The 26,772-nt window shown below is 36.9% G+C and overlaps 1 protein-coding gene across 1 annotated transcript in view; it reads right to left on the bottom strand.

The window, feature by feature from the left end:
• Window positions 1–26,772, bottom strand: part of ELAPOR2 (endosome-lysosome associated apoptosis and autophagy regulator family member 2) — a 161,435-nt gene that overhangs the window by 13,228 nt on the left and 121,435 nt on the right. The window contains exons 11-21 of the mRNA XM_081147922.1: window positions 25,856–25,946; window positions 25,089–25,191; window positions 21,982–22,119; window positions 20,246–20,509; window positions 19,237–19,410; window positions 17,113–17,302; window positions 15,757–15,853; window positions 15,121–15,222; window positions 5,748–5,874; window positions 2,483–2,661; window positions 1,324–1,489 (exon numbers count right to left, since the gene is read on the bottom strand). Of these exons, the coding sequence (XP_081004048.1) occupies window positions 1,324–1,489; window positions 2,483–2,661; window positions 5,748–5,874; window positions 15,121–15,222; window positions 15,757–15,853; window positions 17,113–17,302; window positions 19,237–19,410; window positions 20,246–20,509; window positions 21,982–22,119; window positions 25,089–25,191; window positions 25,856–25,946 (1,631 nt within the window). The remainder of the gene's footprint in view (window positions 1–1,323; window positions 1,490–2,482; window positions 2,662–5,747; window positions 5,875–15,120; window positions 15,223–15,756; window positions 15,854–17,112; window positions 17,303–19,236; window positions 19,411–20,245; window positions 20,510–21,981; window positions 22,120–25,088; window positions 25,192–25,855; window positions 25,947–26,772) is intronic.

Consider the following 26,772-nt stretch of genomic DNA (forward strand, 5'->3'; position numbering starts at 1 on the left):
AAACTGTGGCAGGCTCACTAGTTAGTTTGAAAGGAAGGTAAATGTCAGTTCTTCACAAGCACTTCATATTCATTATTCCACAGCAATAGTATCCTTCCTAAACTACCATATTAAGAAAAGAAAAATTGCCCAGGCCAGGGTGGCTCGGTGGGTTGGAGTGTCATCCCATACACCGTCTGCAGGTTCAATTCCGGGTCAAGGCATATATGTAGGTTGCAGTGCAATCCCTGGGAGGCACCAATCGATGTTTCTCTCTCTCTCTCTCTCTCTCTCTCTCTCAAATCACTAAACATATCCATATCCTTGTGTGAGGATAAAAAAAAAAATAAGAAGAAAATAAAAATTAAATAACCATCAGTAGAAGAGGAATATGGCTTATTCATTTTATTTTTAAATGATGCTCTATAATATATTTATATGCTTAAATTAGGCGAGTAAAAAGGAACTGGCTACTAAAATACTTTCAACAAATGTCGTCTTTTGTCACTTGCCCTTCCTTCAAGCACATTTCCTTTCATAAGTTTGATTCTACTTTTAGCCCTGAGTAGATAAACTGATAATTTCTCATCTTTTATGTCAATGGTGAAGAATATCAATGAAATGTGTTTACAAATAATATTTAAGGCTTCATGTTATCTGTCTGGATACAGTAATCATTTCAAAGCCAACAAATATGATGGCATCTGATAAGGTACATTTAATACCTCAACAGTTTATATAACTTTTATTTTCTCTGCGTGAAGCAATCTTATTATAAAATGTTTAAAAAGAAAAGTATAAATGAACATGAGATCTTTTATTAACATTTTCTTTTTTAATATTATAATACATAATTTTTGTGAAAATTTAAACATGACAAAAATGTATTACTTCAAAGACTAAAACACCCCTTAGTTCAAACTGCCAAAAAGCAGCTACTGTCAGTAGTTTGCCATGCAAATACTAACATAAATGTATTTTTAACATAAACGTGATAGTCTATATGTTGTTTTCACTTTATCTTGGTCCTACTGACAGATATTTCTGTCTTTAACAGCTGCAGTTACACAGTATTCCATTACTTTGATGAATGAAAATTTCTTATCTAACTCTATACTGATGGTGTTTAAGGTTGTTGCTGCTTGATTAACCAGCAAAAACAATGTTGCAGTGAATAGTCTTGTATTTACATTCTTAGGTACTTCTAAGTGTATTTTTGTTGGATAAATGCTCATGAAGATACAGGCATGCTGAATGACAGGGCTTGCATGAATAATACTATTAGGCTGACACAGCCACTAATTTATATTGCACAGTAATACCAGCTTAAAGTTCTGCTCTCACCTTTGTTGCCAAGGATTTGAGTTTTCCCAGTAGTGACTGCTTATTGGAATACACAACGTCCTCTTCGTTATCTTCTCCTTCCATGATAGCACAGCTGTCTGCAGCTGGGAGTTCACACTCTTTCGAGTTAGTTGTCATTACTAACTTGGAATATTTGTACTCCAGTCTAAGTAGCAGTAAGTAAACAGATAAAGTGGAGGTTTAATATAAAATAATACTTATTTTAATAAGCACCAGCTTATTAAATTGTCTTGTAGTATAGTTGCTCTACCGAAAAATTTCCCTCACCTACAGCTATCACACGATATGTTTTCATTCATCTACCACTTACACACAAATCTTTTCCAGGATTTCAGAGAATCAATGCAATACAGTTAATTATATCATTATTTTACATTTGCTAAATTGTCCAATTACAAACTTTTGAAAAACAAAGAAAAACCTTGAGGTCTAAATGCATTTTCTTAATTTATAAATATTTGGAAGCTAATTCACTATACAGTGTTATAAAGCTTAGGCCATAAGGCTAAGAATAGCATATAGGCAATTGATTTGGTGTTTACCGTTTCTCTCTCAATCATTCTTTTCTATTAGAAGACCCCAGATATTTCAATTGTTCTGAGATATTATCATATAGAACTTTCATAACCCCACTGACACATAAATCATTTTTAAAGAGTCAAATCATGTAACACATTAATAAAAAAGCAGGAGTTAGACTCAATATTCAACTCCAAATTCTTAGAGTCCTTGAGTAAAGGTGATATCCACTTATACAGTTAGTCTGTTTCTTTGCAAATATCTGCCCCCAAGGAACTAAAAAAGGAAAGTTGGGGCAATAATACATCATGTCATGACAAGAAAAATAGACACAGAGAAAACCTGCCTTCAGATCTCAGACCTCAATAACCTGGGCCCTCTGTTTTTGTTTTGTATTAAATGGGTCTAATTCAATAATCTCTAATGTTCTATGATTTCTATATTATCAGAATTACAGTTACATCCCTTGGCTTTCTTAAGGGCCTTTCCTATAACTCCTTCACTAGAAGATACTTCTTGCGTCTCCAAGAGAAATTTGAACATAATGATTAAGTCTAAATTTTTCACAACAAAAGAGATCCTTCAGTTCTTACATGGTCACTCCAATGAGGTTACTTACTTCTGATTCTTCTTCCAGAAATAGCAAGTTAGAGCCACCAGCAAAACAGCTGTGAACGCTCCCACACCTGCTCCCACTTTTAGCCAAAAGTCAACTGTTTCACAGGTTGACAACTTTTTCTCAGGCAAAGAAATTCCTTTAATGCACCATTTTGGTTCATTCCACACATATAAGGTTTCCTTTAAAAAAAAGCACACACAGAGATGACATGAGAAATAAGATTCAGAGAAGGGTTTTGCTAACCCTTTATGTATAGTCGGCGTACAGGGTTATTCAGCATTCATCTAGCAGAAGCTCCAGAGGTGTAGAAGATATAGAGAAGATACAGGAGAGAGAACAAGGACGTGAATTAAAATGCAACAAAACCAAATAAAACCATGGACTGTCAGATCAGAAGGCTTGCTACATGCTGAGCAAGTTGAATAAAAATGACTCCATCTGGAGATATCCTTTGGGCTATTTTCCTCATTTTTCTGATGATCTCTGACTTCTGACCCATGTTTTTAAATGAAAGCTTAGTTGTTTAATATCATTATAATTGGAATGTTTTCCCCTACAGGCCTCCCCACTAAGTAGAAGAGTAGATCCTGGACCCTGGGCACGTAGGTAAAATACGACTGGCAGGCTTTGGTGACTGGTGTAGGGGAAGGCAAACAGACTGCAGCCCTCTTCTCCATGCCAAAAAAGGAGGGCATTATTCTGGGTCATCACTACCCACAAGAGGTTCTTATTCTCAGCCTCCAAAAGATGACTCAATTTATTTAGGGCAATGTCTTTCACACTGCAAGTTGCAACTAACTAGCGGATAATTAAATCAACATATTGGGTTTCAAACAGCATTTTTAAAAAAATAAATAGATCAAATAAAACAGATTGGAAATAAAAACCAGAGTACAGTGCACGGTTCCTAATATATTTCAACATATGCAGTGACCAGTAGCAATCTGCATGATGATTATATCCAGTGACATTAAATGTCATGGGGCATTAAAGTTTTGCTCATGGTGTCTCGTTAAATTTTCTGGTGTATGATGGTCACTTTATCAACACCTTAGCAGAATACCACTACAATGTTTAATTTGATTTTATACACACACACATTTTGCAGTTAGTCATGAAGTGACCGATGTGTACAGAAGAATCGTATTTATTTACTTTGAGAAAAAGTTTCAACCAAGTCTGCATGAGAACTTTCAGCATGTTTTTCTTAAAAGGACATTAAAATGAAGAATTTTTTTAGTGCATGATAACTGTAACATTTTCTTTAAACTCAGTGTGAATAAATTACTTTTAAAATGGGTCACAGTTTTATGAGAAAGATGTGAGAAATGAAGAGGCATATGCAAGTTGAACTGATGCATCTCTAAGTGTAAGTAATGATAATAAAGAGACAAATGTTCACCCCAGTCAGCAGATGTTGACTGCATCTGAAGTGCATTCCAACAGGAAAACAGACCATAAAAGGGTTCATGTGGTTTTATTAAATGTCCAACACCCAGTGAAAGTGGTAAGCTCTAATGTCTAATGTCAGTCCTCTACCTAAAGTGTTAAAACTTGTAAACCCAGTATGCTTAACTTTAAGCTCTTCAAATTGCTAGACCCAAAAAAGTCAGGCTATTGGCAAAATTTCTTCATCATCTACAACTTAGTCATTTTGGACATTTCTTAGTTGCTTTATTAATTAGAAAGATTCATGCCTTCATTTGGTGACATGTCATTGGCCAACAAGAAAATGGCTGACAATACAACTGAAAACTTTATTCTTCCAGCAAGTAGGGATATTTTGTGAACAGGGTGAGATAAATTTGATGAAAATTTTAGAAACATTCCTCTTAGTGATCACACAGTACCTCTTCAAATCTTTACTACTATCTGACATTTAGAAGTAATGCTTAATGCATCCTTAGAACCTACTATCGATTTTTGAGATCCAATTTGATAAGAGCACTTTTATCACACATTGTACAGCTCTTTTAGCTTATATCAGCTATATGTGGAGGAGTTGTACTGTGTAATTTTAACTTTATACACATCTGGATTAGATGTAATTTACAGAATCGGGAAACCGAAATATAAAATGAAAATTTACAAAGGATGGAGCAGGACCTTGGGCATAAATACAGTGGAATTAATTAAAAGTTAAAAGATACCCGTAGCAATATTTTGCAATCACTCTCTTTTTCTATCAAAAGGCTTTGGCATCTGAAGAAATCCACCCTTGTTTGTGGACATAATGGAAAACACAGTGAGACTTGCCCTCTCAAGCTCATGGAAGAGCAGATTTTTGAAACATTTCATTCAGAGATTGGAGGTAAACGTATCCACTTACAACACCACACCCATTTGTTTGTTGCTGCAGTGGAACACACTAAGCAAGATGTATGAGCTTAGAAATGACATTCATATTTTTCTAGCTGAAGCTTGATCTCATTTGGCAAATATTTTCAAAATTGACATCTAAGTATAACAAAAGGGCATAATTAATTCTGGTATTTCTCAAATTAAATTGAAAATATTGGGGAGTCGTATATTTCAACATGTCAAATACATCAGTGTTCCAAAAGATATTATTCTTAAGGTCAAAACAAATACTTAAAAAGAATCACCTTGCAACTATGTGTTCCTAATATTCTTATAACATGTTGAACATAACTTTTTCAATGAAGATAGTTTGAGATAAAATTAGAGGAGTTGTTGCCACCTCATTATCTTATGCTTCTAAACATTACCTTCCAGAATAGAAATATTAAATATTAAAGAATATTTTAATAAAAAGTAGTTTAGCTTTTCAAAACTCGAGTTAAACTTACTAGCTGAAGAAGGGAATGCATCTTAGTTTTCCATTTACTCTTAAAAAAATGATTATAATAATTTTATCATAATTTTAGAGAAAAGGTAAAGATGAATTTCCATTATGAAGCATTAAAAGTATATCATTATTATTATGAGGATTTAAAAGGCATCATGTTTCGTGAATCTGAACTTTTCATCCTTGACCTACTTAAAAATGTCAAAAAAAACTGGTTCAACAATCACTAGATGTGTGAACAGCACTGTCTTTCAATGCTCAGTGTACGACTTCAGCTACCTCAGCATATGGGGGTTTAGCTACCAAACTTGATTTTAAATGCAGTCACTTAATGTCACATTAAGTGAACTATAAGCTTTAGTCCTGCTCTCAAATCTGAGTTTCTATGATGTATGCAATGTTAAAGTGAATAATTATATTTTCAGTGGCACAGTTCTGCTTAGATTTGCTCCTTACCTGAAACCCTCTCTTACAGGCTCCCTCAATCTCATGGAAGTCATGCTCTGTGCAGAGAGGGCAAGCTTCAGCACTCTCCCACAGGAAGTAGAACGTACATCCATCACAGGTGCCTGCTGGACACTTGCTGAAATAAAAATTGAAAAACAACAAAAATGACAGCTTTTGTAGCACATTCAATCAAGTCCAATCAACAAGTGAGTGCATACTGCATGCTGGGAAGCAATGCATGGATACTGAGGGAACATACATAAAAAATAATCTAAAGGAGACAAAACCACAGTGAGATACCACTTCATGCCTCCTAGGGTGGCTAGAATCAGAAAGACAGATAATAACAAATGTTGCAAGGATATGGGGAACCTGGAACCCTTACTCACTGCTGATAGGAATGTAACATGGTGAAGGTGCTGTGGAATAATCTGTTCCTCAGACAATTAAACAGAAAGTTACCACATGATCAGCAATTCCACTTTTAGGTACATACCCAAGAGAAATGAAAACATGTTCACATAAAAACTTGTACATGGATGTTCATAGCAGCATTATTCATAACAGCCAAAATGTGGAAACAACCCAAATGTCCATCAACATTAAGATGACGAATGGATAAACAAAATGTGGTATATCCTTACAATGGGATATCAATCAGCCATAGAAAGGAATAGAGTACTTGGATGGACCTCAAAAATATTATGCTAAGTGCAAGAAGCCAATCAAAAATTCCATATGCTATATATGCACAACCCAAGGACACGGACAATGGTGGGGAGAGGGTCTGGGGAGGGGGAAGGGACAGGGTGGAACAGTCATTGGGGAGAAAAATGGACATCTGTAATATTTTAAACAAAAATAAAATTTTTAAAAAAAGAAGAAGAAATAATAAAATAAAATCTAGATCCCAATTCTTAAAAAAAAAAAAAATTCCATATGCTATGTGTTGTTATTCATATTAAAGTCCATAATAGGGAAATTGATAAATAGAAAGTAGGTTAGTAGTTGCCTAGGGCTAGGAAGGGGGCTAGAGTGCAGGGAGGTGATAAAGGGTATGGGGTTCCTTTTTGAGAAAATAAAGTTCTAAAGTTGACTGTGATGTCCACATACCTAAATATATAATAACTATTTAACTGTATGCTTTAAATGAGTGAATTGTAATGGTATGCAAATTATATCTCTATAAAGCTGTGTTTTAAAAATTTAAAGGAGAGACAGGCACAGATAATGACAAAAAAATTTAAAAGCTCTGGGAAGGTCTCTTGGTGGAAGTGATGCCTAAACCAAATCTAGAATATTCTAGAATAGTAGGAGTTAGGCAAAATAGGAGGGAAGAAAAGAAGGGAATTCATACCACAGGGATAAAATAGTAGATGAAGTGGGAGGAAATTACAAGCAGGTCCTTGTGGCTGGAGCTTCAAGGGCAAGGAAGTGAGTGAGCAGCGGGCACCCAGGCAGGCACTGGGTGCTAATGGGAGGTGGTAATTTCTGTTTAATGTAATGTACGGAGGCAAGGTGCTTTAGGGAACAGAACGATACACAGGACCGTGGGCCACAGAAGGCGGGAAAAGACATGAAAACAAAATTGTCTAAAGTGAAAAAACAAACAAGGTCCCCGTCAGGTCAACACGGAGCTCACTGATGCAAATGCTTTTGCCATCCTGGGTCTCCTGGGCCTGCCAATAACGTCCTTCGAGAGGTGGTTACATTCATCACTCGGCGATGACACGTGAAGTTTAGACAGGCACCAATTTAGACACAGGTGCAGCCACCAGGCAGGGACTGAAGGGAGACTTTTTGAACTCTGCTTTCTGGTGGGTGGGCCTACTGTTGTCAACTTGCCACTTTCATTTTAGGGGCAGATAAACACAGCATGGCTCAAAAACTAACCCGGTGCTACTGTGTTCAGAATCCTTACTGGCTGAAGGAAGAAGGTATTTGGAAAAAATTCTAGTGGGAATGATTGTTTTGTTTATCAATCCAGTAAAACTAGGGAAATACTACATTTTTACGTAACTGTCTTTCCAAAGTGCCCGTGTGCTGTAGACTGAACATGGGTGCAATGTAAATAAAAGCAAAATTCTTTATAATGTGCTTCAGAAACAGAGGCCCACTACTGTCAGAGCTAAGAAGAATGGTGAACAGTAATTCTTTGAAAAAACTGACTTGACTCATAATTTCTCTGTTTGTAAAAAGGGAGTAATAAATATATTCAGAATAATAAACAAAAAGAGATTTTTTAAAAGGTAAGTGCAATAGGTGAAAACTATGTCCATTAAAAAAATTATTCCTAATGTCCACTTTCCAATTTTGGGAAAATAATGGGTAACCAATCAGAAAAATTCTTCAAGAATACAATTATTATTTTCTTAACAATGACTTGCAACTTTAAAAATAATTACACTTTTCTAACTGTTTAGCGAATATTACCAATATGCTTTCCTGCTCAAATCTCGCCTCCCCAAATTGTTTTCTATTTTATCTTTCCAACATAGAGAAGTTTTAAGGCAGGGAGGAGGGAAGTTTATCTTGGGAAATAAAAGAATAAGCCAGCTAAAGTTTAAGAAGAAAGAACTCAAATAAGAAAGAGAGAAAATTAATAAAAGTTCCAAAAAGCTCTGCAAAGAAGGTTTGGATTACTATTCTAACTAGATTTTCAAGTGACTGTGTGTTTTTCCTAAGTGACTCAATGCCCCTCCCCACCATCTCATTATTGTAATTTGTCAAAAGCAGAGTGTCTGCTATACTGCTTTCACAGGGTGGTTATAAAGGATAAAATGAAAGAACAATTTGGGAAAGTTTAAGACACTGCAAATATAAAACACTGTTAACAATGCACATCACTCTCTAAAGAACTGGTAGAGCTACAGGAACAGAAAAAAGCCAGTCAAGACATTGATGTGCTTCATAAGCTGCCATGAGGTGTCAAAATACTACAATGATTCAGTGCGTTTCCTTGGTAGACTTCACTTTTTAAAAGAAATTCTTAGGTTAAAAGCAGTTTAATTTAGAATCAATTCTTTAATTCTTTTAACCCAATGAATCATTTAAAATGAGGAATATTCAAATTTGATTCTTTGTTATAAATATAAGTTTCACAGCTTGAATCAGGCCTTCCCTGTGAAAAAAGGATGTATGAGGCAGTAATAATTTCAATGGTGCTTATACAGAGAATGCAAATAGGAAAAAAGATGCAAGAGAAAAATATATATATTCTCCTACCGAGAGAACAAAAAGTAAATACCAAGATAAACGCTTTATTGCCAAATATGTGCAATACTTTTTCCTTTGATGACCTGAGTCACCACCATCTTCATTCCCTACCCCCATCTTTCTAGAGATGTCACTAACTGTGCTTCTTTTATAACCTTTGGTCCATGCAATCACCATAGAAACTAGTGAGTAAATGTTTAGAGACAGGACAAGGACAGGGATAGCTGGGGCATACAAGGTTAGAGCTCCACAGCATGACCTGTGCTGTGAATTCTAGATGCAGAGACCATCTTAGATTCAAAGGACAACCAGGTGAACCTTGATTTGGTTTCACTGATAGATGAGGAAGAGACTTTCCAGTTTATTTTGCTTTTGGGATTGCCTTACCAACCAGGGTGGCACTGGCAATGCATAAGAATTCAGGTGAATCTCTTTTAGGAAGTTATAGCTTGGATTCTAAAATGGAACACATTTCCAGGGGGCCTAACTAGACTGAGCTATGAGTTATTAGTGTCCTCTTTTAAATGAATCATCTTACTTAAAGCAGAATCTACCTTGCTCATATTATGAATTCATGGAGAAAAATTTTGTTTTCTTTGGAACCATTATGGCCTAACACTCAACCAATTATTAATTGTTTGGAGAGTTGATAAAGCAGTGTAAAATCATTTTCCCCAAGCTTTGTTCAATATCCAAAGTTAAAACAAAGTCACCTATGTTGTCAGTGTATTTCTGATCCTTCTGGAATTAGTCTCAGGAGACCTGGGGGAAAGGCCACAGTCTCGTGTGCCTAGAACACTTCTCATTTGATGTTAGGGCACTAATGTTGCTGAGCTTCTTTCATGTGGGGCTTTGGTGGGTTTCCTGAGGTTCCCAGACTTGAGGTCAGAAGACTGACATCCTCTGGGATGGACGATGCTCTCTGACCTGCTGCTAGTGACTCTCCTCAGCTTCGGCATCTCAGGAAGGTCAGCCTTTCTCTGCTGAGGATGCCTTGTCATTGGCAGAAAGCCTTCTTGTGCAGGATCCATAGGATGCTGTTGCATCTTGCTCCAATTTTGTTTGCCCTAAGGCTGAAGAGTATAAATTGCTTTTGACTAGGTTTTAACATAAGGTAGTTTGACCCACAGCTCTTAGATTCAGGGGTATAAAATTCTACCAGTCTCCTGCAAAAGCCTCATTTTCTAAATACCACCCTGGGTTAATAACCAAAAGTCAGCATCTGATCAAGACCTGGACCAACATTAACTGACAATTCCTAGCCCTTTTTATCTATAGACTCTGTATCTTCTACGGTGAAACAAATACCTGTCAAAGCTTTGGCAACCTTATTTCAAAACTGACCCTAAAATTTTATGACTGTTCTGTGATACTTTTATATCATGTCTTAAGATTACTCATTAGTGTCTGAATTGTACAATTTTAATAATTCTGTATTAGAGTTTTTCCATTTCTTGATCAGAATGGGTTTTAGTTGTTTTTGCATATGTGCATAATGCTTTTATATGTCTCCTTACTTTTTAGTGTTATAAGACCATATTTGGTTTTAATCTTTTCAGTTCTATTGCCTTTTTTTTACTTAACTTATACATATTTATATGTCTATTACTTGTCCATAAATAGTGCAGAGGAAAAAGAAAACAAGGAACTCATTTAATCAATAATTTTTCTCTTGCTTTAACAACTTAAATGAACAGACTTTGGGCTTTAACGGTCCTGCCCCAAAGACCAAGGAAAACACTATACTAGCATCCAGTAACGTTGAAGACTCTAAATCAGAGCCCGTGGAATAAACCGTGGCACATTCAACCACTGACCACTATCAAGACAGGGCTGTGAAACATCCCTTTTCTGAGAGATAATATTCTCAGAGGCTACACTTACAATGAAGATGAATTTGGAATCTGAAGGAGGTTTTGGCAAAATAATTTTAGACTGATTTATAAGCTATCCAAGCAGTTAAATATGGTTGTAAGTTTTGAGAGAGTGAGGATGCTGATTTTTCCTCTAACTATAACATTAATAAAGAAGACTGCATTTGAGGCAAGATGACTCATTAAAGGAAGGCACCAACAACATGCAGACCAGTCGAGTTATCCCTGGATAAATGTGATATCTGCCTCCACTTAATGTGCTTCTTTGCAATCTCCACCTATAAGGAACTGGAGGGGGGAAAAATAAAAAGATGAAAATATGATGGCATGAAAAGAGCAACAGGCACAGTCAGGAAATCATTCAGTCCTGACTGTGCCACTCATTTCCCACTGGGAATGGTAAATGGGTTTGACGTAAGGATCTACTGTGCTATGATATCTCTATTATCAAAGTAAAACTGGTTCCCTCTGTTTTCTAATAAGGCTTTTTTATAGCCTTTTCTCTCTCATTTTTGAAAGAGCACTTTGGACACAATGCTTAGGTCGAATTATTCCTAATGAAAGGAGAACCTTCAATTCCTCTAACCACCTAGGATCATGATTAGAGGTTTGAAAAGCCTTTTAGGCAGAGGCTGGAGGGGCCTCTATTTAGGGATATTGGTGGTCTATTGTGTTAGCAATGTATTCTTTGGCCAAGGTACAAACTGCACTAGGTAATCTCAAAAATCCACTCCAGCTCTCAGACTTCATCTACCACAGACATCATGCAGTTAAGTTTTTATCTAAAATGTCTCACACCCTCCAGACACTTTGTGGAATTAGAAACCAACTGCATTTGCCAGACCAAACAGACAGACTGCTGATTCCAACTGCAGATTAGTAGGCAGTCGCGATAATTTGCTGCTCTCTCTAAATTCCACATGAGCTACACTGAGAACACATATTTCCCCCTTTTTCCTGCCTTATTCATGGTCTGTTAAGACATTCTCATTTTCTCAGGGCTGAAGGTCTCATGATATTTTTCGCAGGTTATCAAGGTACTGAGCCCCAACCAACATAACTACTGCCAACATTGCCTTTGCCTGGTTTGCCAAGATTCTTGGCCAAGTGCATCCCTCCAGGTCTGCCAGTCTCCCTTCTGAGACTTCCTGAGGCAAACTGCCTGGTTAGCACCTTCCTCTCTCAGCTGGAGAATTTAAAGCTCGCCCCCACTCCCCCAGCCAAAATGCAAATTAAGTCCTCTTCAAAAGTAGCCTAAGTATCTGGCTTTGTTAACAATTATTTACCATTAGGAGGAAATCACAAATCTTTATTCCGCCTTGCAGCTAAATATAATCCTAATTATTTCAGAACAAGCTGCTGTTTCTCGTGTTCTGATCCCAGAGCTCCCCCTTGTGCCCTGATGGGAAATTGATTCAAGAAAGAACTAAAGGTCAGCACATTTCGGTTGTGGCGGTTCAAGCAGTTCCTTAGGACAGTAGTTCTCAAACTTCAGTGTGCATCACAATTGTAAAATAAAGTTCTATCAAAATATGGGTGAAGAAATTCACCCTTTAAATCATGACACTTTACACTGGCTTTTCAGGAAACTAAAATGCAGAACAATGTTAAAGGATCTGTCTCAGAAAAAAACAAGCCAAATCTCTAAAACATGGGTTAAAACCGGTGTTTCTTAAATTTTAGTATGTATCAGAATTGCCTTGTGTTTTTAAAAATATTCCATGCTGACTACTCAGATTCTTTAGATTTTTAGGGGCAGTCTAGAAAATGATTTTAAAATAGACACCCCAAGGTATTCCTCTGCAGGTAATCTTGAGAAACCCTTGAAAAGACAGTTAAGGTTCTGAAGTAGAAAAATCTGCTAGAGATCAAAGGAGAAACTTACTTTCCTCTCCTCACAACAAAAAAATCAGTTTCTAGATGCCATCATTTAATATCATGAAACTATTTTTTTATTATTACTTTAAAAACTCACCTAGGGATAGTTTGAGAGATATATTTTCTAAAAGACCTAGCCTTTTAGCAACATTATCTGCTTGAGTCGGAGATCTGGAGGAGGCTTCAGAAGTCATCCATGCGACCCCTAGAGGCTAGACCCAGAGAGGTTCGTTGCTAGGTCCGGGAAGGACCTCAGAGCGCTAGAGAGAACAAGCATCTGAACTCAGAGCCATAAGGTGGGGCACCGGAGCATAATTAAAGAATCTCTACACACACACACTCATTAAAAAGGTGTGGTTTGCTACCTGGACCTTAGCATGGACGCAGGCACAGGGATCTTCCATCACATGACACTGTGGGGGTTCAGAACGAGCCACTCCAAGATGTGCCTCAGTGGTATACAGATTACTTAGAGCTAAAGGCAATTTTAGCTTCGGGCTCAAGAAAAACTTTGGCCCCTCCCTTTAACTACTATCTATAGGGCAGGGCAAATTTCTATTTACTAAAGGTCCTTGAAGCCCCCAAGGTGCCCTCATCCCTGGCTCCGAATGTCTTATGTGCCTCAACCCCCCTTTCTATCTCTGAACCTCTCCTGCATGTGGGTCTCTGACTCTCTCATGTATGCAGGGTTCCCATACATATGTATGTATTAAATTTGGTTATTTCCTCTTGCTAATTTGCTTCATGTCTGTTTGATTATTAGACGACCCAGAAGAACCTTGAGGGCAGAGGAAAGTTTGTTCCTCCCCGACAATGCCCTTGAGCACCAGGCTCCCTGTTTACTCCGCTGATGTAATTACCTTTTATCATGTACTCTTCTCGTCACATTCTTAGAAAAGATGAAAAGAAAAATTAAGTCATAAATGGGTGAGGAACCTTTTTTCTGCCAAGGGCTATTTGGATATTCATAACATCATTCACTAGCCATACAAAATTATCAACTTAAAAAATTAGCTATGAAAAAAGCTCCTAGATTTATTGAATTTTGAGTCCCGCCTGTGGCTGCCTTGGCAGGGCCAGACCAAGTGATGTTGTGGGCCGTATATATGTTCTCCACCCCCAATCTATAAGAACCAGAGAAACACAACTGGTAAGAGGTGAATGCTAGTGTGCCCTCATGCCCAGAAATAAGCCTCAAATACTGTGTTAACACTGTAATTATTTTCAAGATGCCCAAGTAATTGAAACAATGCCCAGACCACTGGTTTCCAATCCTGATGTTACATAAGCAGGATAACTTAAGATTTCTCAAGGGTTACTGTGAAACTATCAAAAACAAAATTAAGTCAATCATTTTCTTTAAAAATTATAAACTTTGCTAGCTTGATGAAGAAAAATCTGCAAATCAAACTACAATCCGAAGGTACCTTGACCCTAAAAAGATTAGAATAAATAATCTACATACTGAACAATGAGTAATTGTGAAAAATAAAAATCAGGAGACATTTAAGTTTCACTCTTGCATGAAAGCTGTCTTTATCTGACAGTTCTTCCGAGTCCATGAAATTGTTTACTTTCTCCTAGAGTCCCCACACAAAGCGCGCTGTATTAAACCGATCTGCCAATCAGTTAAATGAACGGTATTATGTATTCTATAGGTCAGACTCCACCTTGGTGTTTCACCACCATTAATCAGAAAACTCAAGAGTTAGAAATGGATCGTACAAATTATCCACCCCGGTCTCATCCCCTCACAGAGAAAGAAACCATGACTCAAAGGTCGGATTACTTAATCTAGATCACCCAAATAGTTCATTGTTGATAAAGAATTATAACCCAGGAAGGTTCCTAATCCAACTCTCAAAGAATTAAGGCTAAATAGTAAGAATAAATACAAGGATACAAACAGTATAACTATATATTACTTAATCAGTTTTTTAAGAGATTGAGACACTCAGGCAAACAGTTTGAGAATATGTCATTGAGCCCGGCCGGGCGTGGCTCAGCGGTTGAGCACCGACCTAGGATCCAGGCGATCGGGGTTCGATTCCCGGTCAGGGCACATGCCCGGGTTGCGGGCTCGATCCCCAGTCGGGGGCGCGCAGGAGGCAGCCGATCAATGACTCTCTCATCATTGATGTTTCTATCTCTCTCTCCCTCTCCTTTCCTCTCTCTGAAATCAATAAAGATATATTTTTTAAAAAAAAGAAGATGTCATTGAGACTGGGAAGTGCTGAAATGGAGCAAGACCTCTTAACAGGCAGGAGCATAGCCCTACAATCCAAGCCTACAGATTCCTCGGTTCTCCTCCTGCTTTACAGCCACAGAGAAAATGTTTTAAAATATTAAGATTCTAGAGTTTTGCTTCCTCATAATAAATACAAATGTAAATAATCATTTAGAAATAAGAATACCTGGGGACTGAAATCACTCCAGCGCCTGGTTTATTAGGATTACATCTCATTTTCACCGCAGTTGACCGGCCATTAACACAAGATGTCGTAGCTGTAGAAGACCTATTGTAAAGCAAATATCATTTTACAAAATATATATGACACAGATAACAAAGACAAAAATATCTGCATATAATAACTCCTATGCCATATAAACAAATGAAAAAGAAAAATGTATCAAAGTTCACTAATTTAGAATTTTAATACAAATGGAACTCATTTTCTTTCAACAACTAGGAAAAGTTAACTATTTTCCCAGGTAAAGTGATAAGTTATTTTCAAGGTGTTTATTAAAGCTTCCATAATTAAAATCAAAATTATAATCAAAAGAAATTTTAAAGGGAAAAATGTCATATCCACTCAGGCTGATGTTTTGATGTGTAAATTGCAAATAAGTACTGCCAACACAACAGAGTCTATTTATTGCCTAATTTAAAATATAAACATGAGAGAAATTACTCCATGTTCTCTACTTTTTACTAAGGCTTTATTTAAGAAGCAATTACTGATTATCTATTAATTATAAGTTCCTACGCTGGCACCCTGAAGTGACATAGATTAAAAAAAACTGTCAAGGAAAACAGCATCGTCACTTACTTGTAAAAGAAATGCACATCTGGTATTTGGCTCCGTGGAACTGGGAACATATCTTCTTTTATATTAATATCTTGCAATGTGGTTTCAATTGTCACTCCTCGATGACAATAAAAAAGATACAGTTGAGCAATATGGGAAAATTACGTTTATTTAGTTTCTGTATACCCGAATAGAAAATAGCTTTACTTTGATACTGTCATTTCACTAGAAATATTGTATTAATTTAATGCATGCATGGTAAGAATAAGAAACTTTCCCAAGTCTCTGGGGGAAAAACAAAGATTCTACTCCCCAGCTTTACTTCCTTGGGCCTTATATCCCGAATCTGTAAAATGCACGTAATAATTCTAGAAATATTCTAATCAGAATATCTCTAAAGTCCCTTCCACTTCTAACATTTGAACAATCCACCAGTTTGTGTTGTCAAATGAGCCGGGCTACTTTGCTAATGCAGCTTTTCTTTCACATTCATTACAGGCATATTTGACCCCAAAAAATCCTTGTATCCTAATAATTTCCAAAAAATAACTCCAAAATGTGCTTAATCTAAAAGTAAGAAATCTAAAAGTAAGGCATTTTTCCCCCTCAGCAAAATGATGGCAAAGCCAAAATGCAAGCAATAACAGCAACTTTCGCTTCCGACACAGTTCCAATGCTGAGCTCAAGCTCCGCAACTGACCTTGGTGCTGAAAAACAAACTAAATTCCTCTGGAATCTATAGCAGTGGTTCTCAAATCTGGCTGCATATCAGAATCATCTAAGAAGCTTGTTAAGTGTGTTGGAGTGTTATATGCCTTGTTAGGTTCCTAATCCCCACCTCAGAAAGTCTAATAAACATGATTCCTAAGAATTACTAATCAGGGGCCTGAATTCTTAAAATTTTCCTATGCTCTTGACACCACATAGATAGATGAGCAGATGGGGAATAAAACTCGGCACATTCACCTCTGCTACTTGTCACCAGCTTACTTGTGGTATGAAAAAAGATGATGAAAACTGATGGCAGATATTATGATTTAGGTTTCTATCTGCTTACTGTTCTTCTTTTGTTTCTAGTTTTGGTGTTTTAAATTATTTTGTCTCTTAAACTCCTAGAGGATCTGATATAAGGCCAACTCTCAGGAAACACATATCACATGTGAGTTAATACATAAATTCAGAAGCTTCCTGTATTTACTGAGATTAATCAATGCACCTCACTTGTAGGGGCTTTTTAACCATGTCACAAAGTGATGATTTAGAATTACCTGTGGGCTTTAATCATCTATGATAAACACCAATGTAATTGACAAGTTATCAGTACCCTAATTTTAGAAAGAAATTCATGCATGCTTATATGAACGAAATGAAGCTTACCTAAAAATGTGTCTGCCAGAATGATGGATTGAGAAGATAAAGCTGCTCGGAAACCCTTACTTTCAGAAGGAATAATAGTTGACTGGCATACAAACGCTCCTACCAGATTCGTGTAATCATCTGAGCCTGCCACCATGTCCTTTACTGTAAAGTCTGTTATATTGTTGGTACAGAGAGCCATCTTCTCTCCCTAGGAAAACAAAGTCATAAGAAGTTTAATTGAAGGTCACTCTCTAAACTGGACCTCAGCTAGCTAATGACTCTAGTAGAGCAGCGATTCTCTCCTCACTGCACTTCTGATTTATCAGATCTGGTGGGAGGCTCAGCCACCAGTATTTTTTAAAAGCTCTTGAGGCAATTCCAATGTTCTACCAGGGTTGAGGGTCACTGAAGTTATGACAAACACATTAATCCAAGGCTGCATTCTCCCTCCAACTACAAGCATCATTTGTGCTAGATGCAAGCCATCCAACTAAGGAAGTCAAGTCATCTATGAACTCTTCAAGTCATAGGATAACAATGCATACAAAGAGACTAGAAAACTGCTGATGATGGTTTTAATGCCAAGGAAAAGACCTGCACTTCATAGGCTGATGTGTGCCGGAAAGGTGATGTGAAGGCTGAAGAAGAAAGCATGAAAGCCGTGTCTTTATTCACATACTCTTAGGTTCAGCAGCGTGCATCTGCTCAGCTGCACAGTAAGTTGAAGGGAATACAAGGATTTACTTTTTAATCATTTGGAGGGTGGTTGGAATATATAATTTATAAAAATTGGAAGGCTCTTTAAATATAGTATGTTTAAATATACTGTAGTCCCAATGCAAAGGACTATAGCTTGCCCTCTAATTTCTATGAAGAAGCGTACAAAGGGAAAAAGGAACACTATTTTCCTGGGCTTAGATGTAGAGTGCGCACAGTGAGCATACAGGAAAGAATCAAGATTTCTCTTTGTTAATGCAGCTGGCAAGCCTAACCCATGAAGCTGGCTCCCTCCACCAAGCCGCCTCACCACAACACAGGTGCAACATATTTTTACTAAGCTTACATTAAATTTTTGAAGCCAAAAAAAGAGAAAAATGGACAAGAGCAGAGAGAAACTACTGAGAAAGGAAAGAGGAAAACAATAGTAAACAGAAAGGGATGGGAATATAGAGAAAAGAGAGAAAAAAGATGGAAAAGATGGAAGAAGAGACGGTGGTAATACAGGAATGAGACTTAGAAGTGTGATATAATGGAATTAATCTTATCCATTGCTTGACACAGTGGTAAACATAATAGGTACTTAATACATATTTATTTGTTGAGTACATTGAGTGACTAACCAATTAAGTGAGTATGTAAAATTAGGACAAGACAAATGTCATGCCATGTAAAATTTATAGATTTTTTTTTAGAACACCTGTGATTGTTAAATCTGTTTATTTCCTTTGTACAAAGTCTGGCACAGCACCTCATAATAAAGAGCATTAGAAATACAGGAGTTAATATAGAAAGAGATATGAAGAAAAGGCCTTATATATGTATATACATCCCAACCCCGACCTTGTATGCCCTGAAAAATATTGAACATCTAGTTCTGTAACTCTCTCCATTACCAGTGTCAATTAAGATTCTGCTTCCTCCCACAGAAAATAAAATTCCTCTATTTATTAGCAGAGGCTACCTGATCAACTGACATTTGTCCCCTGCTTAACTCATTTTTTTTTTTTTAACGAACTTCCTCTTAGAAATCTTTTTCTTTTTAAAACACAAAATTGACAATATTATAAACAATAAAACTTTCTCAAACTATAACTGCCTGCCCCAAAAATAGGAGGGATGACAAGCCTGATCCACTTTTACATAAGTGAAAGATCCTCAATGAGCTTACATCACAGCTCCAAGCTTTGGGGTTCAGGACTGGATGAGTGCTTTGATGGACTGAGAACCTGACAAGGTTGCCCCTGGTGGAGAAAGCTGCCAACCAACATGCTAGGAGGCAACAGAGGATTTAAGCAATCAAAGCTCTTTCCGATATCTGGTTGTTAGTTTCCATAGAGATTTTACTGGGCCACTGACATAGAAAATATCAACTCAGTCTAAGAAGAAATATAGCTCCATCTCACCTTTGCAGTCAGAACTCACCTCGTGCCCACACAAACTAATATTGAAGAAATGGAAGTATTTTGTTCCTTTGGAAGTAAAACTGGGGCCATTCATTAACGAGCCCACGCTGCTGAGGTTGCTGAAGTCATAGTGCAAACTCTGATTTTCTTTCTCATGGTAGAAAAAGCAGTCACTATAGCAAACTGAGTGGTCCTTTGATTAAGATTAAGAAATGTAAAAAAAAAAATTATTAATATAGCAGGAAAGGAAGTATTCGTTACTTTGAAAAATGTGTTTCAAAATAGGTTCTAGGTTTAAATTCTGTTTTAGTAATTTCATCTTAGTTATATTTTACCATACTAATACAGAGAATTTCTACAGGGTATGGCAAAAGTAGGTTTATAGTTGTGAGTACATGAAACACAGAGCTAAGAAAGCTATTGCAATAATCATAACCTGCATGACTTTTTCCATATGAACAACCATAAACCTACGTTTGCCCACCCCTGTATATATGCTAACTAGATTTTCTTAGGCAAAGTTTAGAAGATTCAGAACTATTTAAAGTAGTTATTCCAAGTTTAGTATCTTGTAGAAAGGTGTTTTAATGGTCAAAAGCCCCTTTAATATCCATTTAAATAGACAATAAAACTGCTTTCTCCTTCACCCATAATATGGCATCACCCTTTGTCCTTAAAATGTTATGACATCCTTGCTGCTCTCCATATACTCCTATCACCAACCTACAGAGGTTGTTTACTTGCTCTGCCTTAACACACAAGAAATCAATTTTAATATCTTTGGAAAGCATTCTTATTTGAGTGCTTCTCTTAATATTTTATGTCCCCAGAAACTAGCACTTACATGGAACATATTAAGTAAGTGATCCATAAATGTAAAAGGAGAGAAAACAAGAAAAGGAATGAAACGGTCATTTATAAATGTAACTAGCAACCTTGTAGCTCCTGAAGAAACATGACAGGGAACTTTTGAGTTTCTCTATTAAAATGTGCTCTCCCGGGGATGACTACAATGCAGACTCACTTACCCGAGTGCTCCTACTCCCAGGCCCACATGGAATACAAGCCTCCTTGCCATAGACCTGACGTACGGACAGGTAGGTGTCAGGTGGACACTCCTTGCACTGGTTGGTTTCTTTCTCAATGTAGTGGCCTGGGGGGCAGGGGACACACGATGAGCCCGGCTGTTCAGAACCGAGGGCACAGGCACGGCACGAGGACGCCACCCCGTCAACTGCGTTAGTGGCAGTGATAGAATAAATCTTCACCATGTCATTGATGAACCGTCTATTCTAAAAAGAGAGCAGAAAGTAATGACTTCTGCTTTGGGGCTTAATCGGACAACCAGATGGCTTTATGCTAATATCACCAAAATAAGCAGAGTGTTCCAGCCTTATAGTTTAGAACTGAAAACGGATTAATATTCTTGCTTTGGGTTCTTTTTTCTTTAAAAATCTTAAATCTTAACACCAGAAGCTAATTTCCACAGCAATAGAGTTCCAGGAGTTTTGTCACCATCACCATAGATATGTCCTAATTGGTACTCGCGTGGGCGTATTTTATAGACTTGACATCTGGAAGAACTAGCATGGTGTAATAGAGGAGCAGCTTTATCTCCCATCATCGTTTAATATAAGCCCAAACCTAATGCTACAGGAGAGTGTTGACAGTGTGGCCAGATGGAAGCCTTGGACTAACTTGGAAGACTAAGACTCTGGCCCTCGCCCAAAACACTAACTGTGCAATATTGATGCAATCACATGACTTCTTTGGACCTTCCTCTCTCTCTCTAGTACTTTCCCTAACCAACACTCTCTGACATCTACTGAAAGGATTTGGAAAGGAGAGCAAGAATCTGTGGCTTACTATACTTTTTCTTGTTGAGACACTGGGTCAATAAAGGTCTCGTTTTCATCAGTACAGAGCAGCACTACCATAGGCTACTTAATGCTTTTTGTCTGGAGCAAAGACAAAAGGAAGACAAGGAAGCATCCCATGGCATGTTCATGCCCCACGTGATGGTAATCTGAACGCTTCTAAGTAACAATTAGAGTCAAGTAAAATTTGGGGAATGGGTTCCCCAGCGAAAGCCTTAAGAGAAAATGCTGCATCTGCATCCATGGCTTTAAGGCAGCTGAACAAGTGGTTTACCTTGTTCTCAATATGGGAAGATCACATCTGTGGAGATCCACAAAAATAATAGTCCTGCTACTGTTGAAACATACAAAGGGATTTCCTTGGGGGAAGATTAAGGTCTACTCTAGCAGGGAAAGTAAGAGAGAGTAAATAATTCTGTGCACTAACCCAGTCCTGTGTCCACAACACATTGTCCAGGCTATAAGGGGGGCACTACTGTAATGAAATTATAAAGCAACATCTGTTAATGCCTCCTGGACAAACGTCTGATCATTCAGATGAAGAAGAAAGTCACCAGCCTCCTCAGAGTCTCAGAAAGCTTTAAAAGTAAGTTTTTACATAACTACAAGATTAGATGTTCTTTCTCCTATGCTTTTGGTAACTATAATTGTTTACAGAGTAGAACAATTCAAAGATTCACTGTATTGCTTCATTTCACACATTCTTGCTCTCAAAAAAATGAAAGAATAACCACTTTTATACCAATCTACTCCATAACCAAAACTTGATTTCACATCAATAAAAAGCTGTATTTTGCTCCAGGAGATATGAGTGATCACTTTCTATGAATCTCCACTGGGGGCATCATCTTTGTATTAAAAAATATCTCTATATACTTGGAACTTACATCTTGACCCTGATTAGTTCTCTGGAATGCCCATGTAAATGTGAAGGTTGCATTCTTGAAGATGATGTGGGTGTAAGCTTGTTTTTCTTTGGTTCCACCCCATGATTCCACCACGTTGGTACTTTTTCTATTAATATCCTAAAAAATATACACAGAAAAGCACAAACTGAGTACTAGTATACATGTGTATTCGTTATAAATACGTGTTTGTATTTACAGCATACCCTGCAGGGTTTATAAATATATTATCTGCAAAGCATTTAACCCTAGAATTCTCAAAACTTCCCTTCAAGTGGCATAAGCACTCACTAGCTTAGTAATTATATCGACCACATTGTCAATGTAGCCTGAAAGAGGTCTCGAATTATAGTATGTCTAAGCGGGTATTTGGGTGGGAGTGAGAGGAAGGGAGAGAGAGAGGTTGAGAGAGAGAGAGAGGGAGAGAGGCTGACTCTAGCTTGGAGAAATACACTTAGAAGGGGAAACATAATTCCTCAAACTTCTCATAGTAAACTTAATAAAATGGCAAGACTTTCCAGTTTTATATTTTTCTTTGGGAGATTCTGACAGGCAGCTCTTGCACAGAAATTGTAAGTTCTCCCTGTTTTATACTTGCAACTTCTAGGCTTACCCAAGTGCAGATTAATCAGAATGTGACTGTATGTTCATGAAATAGTCTTTGGCTTATACTTTAATTTTAACAGGATTAATTTGTGTAATATTTTATTTCTAATTACCTTAACTAAATTCAATATTTAGAATAACATATAAATGTGTGACACTCCAACCAACATGTTGTCATTAACATGGTTAGAAAGAAAGTATAATAAATCAACCAAATAATGTATAATACTCATCTAATTTATTTGAAATGAAAACCAAGACTAACCCTGAATTTTCTTATTAGTCTTCCCAGCAGAACCCCTAATACATGACTTTGGATGGGTTTCTGTTAATTATCTGGGATGCTGACAATATGGTGGCATTAACTCAAGACATCTCTCTTTCTTTCTATGACATAAACATAGGAGTCAAACATGTTATACAGCAACCAAATATGCCATAAAGAGATGCATGTTGTGTTCATGCTACAGATAGAAGTAACAGAATGTGCATTTAATACATTACAAAATTCCCCACATTACCAAACAACCAAATCATTATACGTGCCACTTCCTAAAAGCAGTTCATAATATACAGATAGTGCCTTGTTAAACACCATTTCTCTGGATGTTTATTGCAATAACAAATGGAATTTCTTTCATTACTGCAACTAACACCAACTTATATTTGTAAAACACTACACAATTTTGAAAGCATTTTGATGTGCTATTTTAACTGATATCTCAAAAAATCCTGTGAGAAGACCAAATCACACAGAAAGACAACTAACAGATTCTGCTATGAGCTAAAATTTCAATACTAATTTACCAAAATAAAGAACTGTAACACCTACCCTCAGGAGTATTCGGTCAAATGAGAAAGACACACACAAAAATGAATACATCCACATAATTAAAATAGGGTTTTCGCAAAGGCTTTTAGGAGCACACTAGAGAAAGTTGTTAATTTTACTTAAAGGAATGAAAGAAATCTTCCCAAAAGAGGTGACTTTTGAGCTGCCCTGGAAGTATGAATGGGTGATCACTAGACAAAAAAGCAAAAGGAAGAATGTCATCCTAACCTAGAGAGGCAAGAATAGAGAAGTGAAGAAGTCAGGGTGATTCCACTAACAATCAGGCTGCCCAAAGAGTGTGAATATTCACAGCAGGTTTGGTAACAGAGGGCAGGCAAAGAGTACAGAAAGCTGTATAGATGCCATGCTAATGAATTTTAAGTGTATTTATAGCCTACTGGTTCTCAAACTTCAATGTGTATCAGAACTACCCTCGAGGCTTGCTAAAATTAGGGAATGCTGGGCCTCATCACCAGAGTTTCTCATTAAGACTAGGATGGGGCTCAGAAATTAGCATTTCTAACAAGTTGCCCAGTGATGCTGGTCCAGGGACCACACTTCAAGAACTACCCCCGTAGACAATAAAAAGCCACCTAGGGTAAGGGGGTAGATCTGATGTGGATGCCTCTACTATTGTTTCTGTGTTTATAAAGATATTTTGACAGCAGCATAGATGAGAGAATGGGGATAAAAGGCATGGATAGGAGACTACTGTTAAAAGGTAATAGGAATCTAAATGTCAGCTATGGGTCTGAGAATGAAGGGCTAAGAGATTAAAGAAATAAGGAGGCAGAGTTGGGAGAATTGAGCACTTACTGGTTATTTGTGGTATAATATAGATGGATGTGTTATTATTCATGATCTCCTTTTACCACCATGAAGTCAATCTTTGTTTTCAGAACTAAACAGTCTGCCTTCATTTAAGCTTTTAGTAAGCATGAATAAATATTTAAATCTCCATATATCTTGTATGTCATGGAGAGAAAATTGTTAATGGACTGTTAACTAGCTATTAAAGGATCTTTGGAAAAACAAAAACAAATCATGTCTATAAAGTCACTACTTAATTAAAATGCTAAAATCTTAGCCAACAACCTTTTAATACCCACATGAGGTCCAGTAAATTTTTAAGCTAACAGTTGAGATTTATAGGACATCTAGAAAAAGGGGGCACAATTATGACATGTACATAGTAAAGTCCTTTGTCTGTCTACACTGATTAAATTTAACAAGGAAGTGTTTTCTTTCTCCAACTGTCTACAACATTACTACCTCCCCTCACTTATTGATACACATTTGTCCGTCCCGATGGCTTGAACTGCTAAATAGCTATTGGGGGAAATTTTTCATTCTGCTAATGGTGTATTTTTATGTAGACACTTTCTACCAGAGTAAAGTTCTCTAACTGCTGTCAGCTGCCCAGCCCCCCGCACTCAGTCCTTCCCACAAGGAACAAATGCTTTCTTTGTGGGTGTCACGGCATAATTCTTAGAGACTTCTTTAGACACTTTTAAATGTTTTTGGAAGGCCCTAAGCATGGGAAGAAAAATAAGATTTTTATCCCAACCTGTATAAATGAATTCACACTTGAAAGAGAAGGTTAAACTTCTAGATTTCTAAATCTGCCTTTGAAAGCCACTCTTTCACTTACCACCATGAAGTACAGAACACAGTCAGCGGAGCAGAGGGTCTCAAAGACAAATGTTATTCTTCCCAGTTCAGAACCCATGGCTCCGGTCATAGATGTTGGTGGTCTATTTGACAGATTAAAATTACAATGTTATAGTGTGTTCTAAATACAATCTGGAACAAATTGTCACTTTTTCATTAACCTGAAAGCCATGCTCTTCTTGTCCCCTATTCTACTGCTCCCCCAATCCAACTCCTTCCTCACTCAGTCTCTGCATGGCCATACCCTTTGTCCTAAATGGAGTTACTATTTAGGACATGTTACTATGCTTGAATCTCCTGGTATAAGTGTTACCACCCATCCTAAAGCAAGCAAAGGACACCTACTGGGAAACGTCAACCTGGAAAACTAAAGCAAAATGAGATTTTTAAACTTGTGACATACTAGTTTACAGATAAAACTGAGAGAAAATAAAATATAAAGCATAAGATACTACTGCATATAACCTGGACTAAGGGGTCTTCATTAAGCATCCAAGAATCATGATTATTGTAACATTTAAATAAAATATTATATAAAACTTTCAGCTTCATCTAATACATAATTAATAGTTATAGTTTCTCAGTCACTGATTCTATGATATTCTTAAATACATTATACTACTTGTTATTTGCTAAGTATATTGCAATATTAATATATTTTATAAAGGCAGTCCTACTCCATCTATCTCTATAGGGAAACAGGCATGAGCATTCTTACAGAAGGAAATCAGAATTGGTTTTCCTTACTTAAATCCTGGGATATGCAAGTTTAAGATCAGGTAATCATTATCAGAACCTCCAGCTCCACTCTTGATATGATCTCCAGCCACCTCCCAACCTGGAAATGATAAAGTCATCTTTATTAGTAAAAATTCCATTAATTATTTTGCACCAATTTTTTTAAATAAGGTTAAAAAAGACCCTTATGTTCAAAGTTAGAAATACTCCAAAAGAATTCCCTATTTTTAAATTGCACGTGCAAATTGCATGTAAAGGTGAACTCCTACATATCAATAAAAACATTCCATGTGATTCCCCAGAAATAATCAAATAATACATATTTTTGCATAAAAGTTATTTATTGAGAAAACAACAGTATGAGGCACCATTATCTTTTTAAAAACTAAAACAGATGGTCTTAATTCATTCTAATATAATACAATAAGATAGAAAATCTTAGTCTCCAGGTAACCCATGAGAAACAGAAACCTCAAATTACATAATGAAGACAATTTGAGGTTGAGAGTTATTTTTTATAGTTTGCTAAATATTGTCGTTCCCTAACTTAACCCTTGTTCTGCATCCACTCACTTATTCATTCACTCAGTTGGTATTCACTGAGTGCTAAGAAATATGACCTACACTAGGGATAGAAAGGCAAGACTGGATTCTCCCTCACTGAAGAATCAGTAGAATATGAGAGACACACACTAACAATCATCAACAGTAGGGGTGATACAGATGAATGTAGAAGGTGCACAAAAACAACCAACATACCATAGGCTGGAATGGCCACAATATAATGAGGAAAAGAGAAGCATCCCCCACACACAATCAAGCATGGTTATTAATTAATGGCAATGGCCTAGCATTGACACTTCCATCTCTAAAAGAAAATGTCAACATCTGCTACTCCAATAAGTATAAGGGAGAAACTGAGGAAG

Source organism: Miniopterus schreibersii (assembly GCF_964146895.1).
Source record: "Miniopterus schreibersii genome assembly, chromosome: 9".
NCBI lineage: Eukaryota > Metazoa > Chordata > Mammalia > Chiroptera > Miniopteridae > Miniopterus > Miniopterus schreibersii.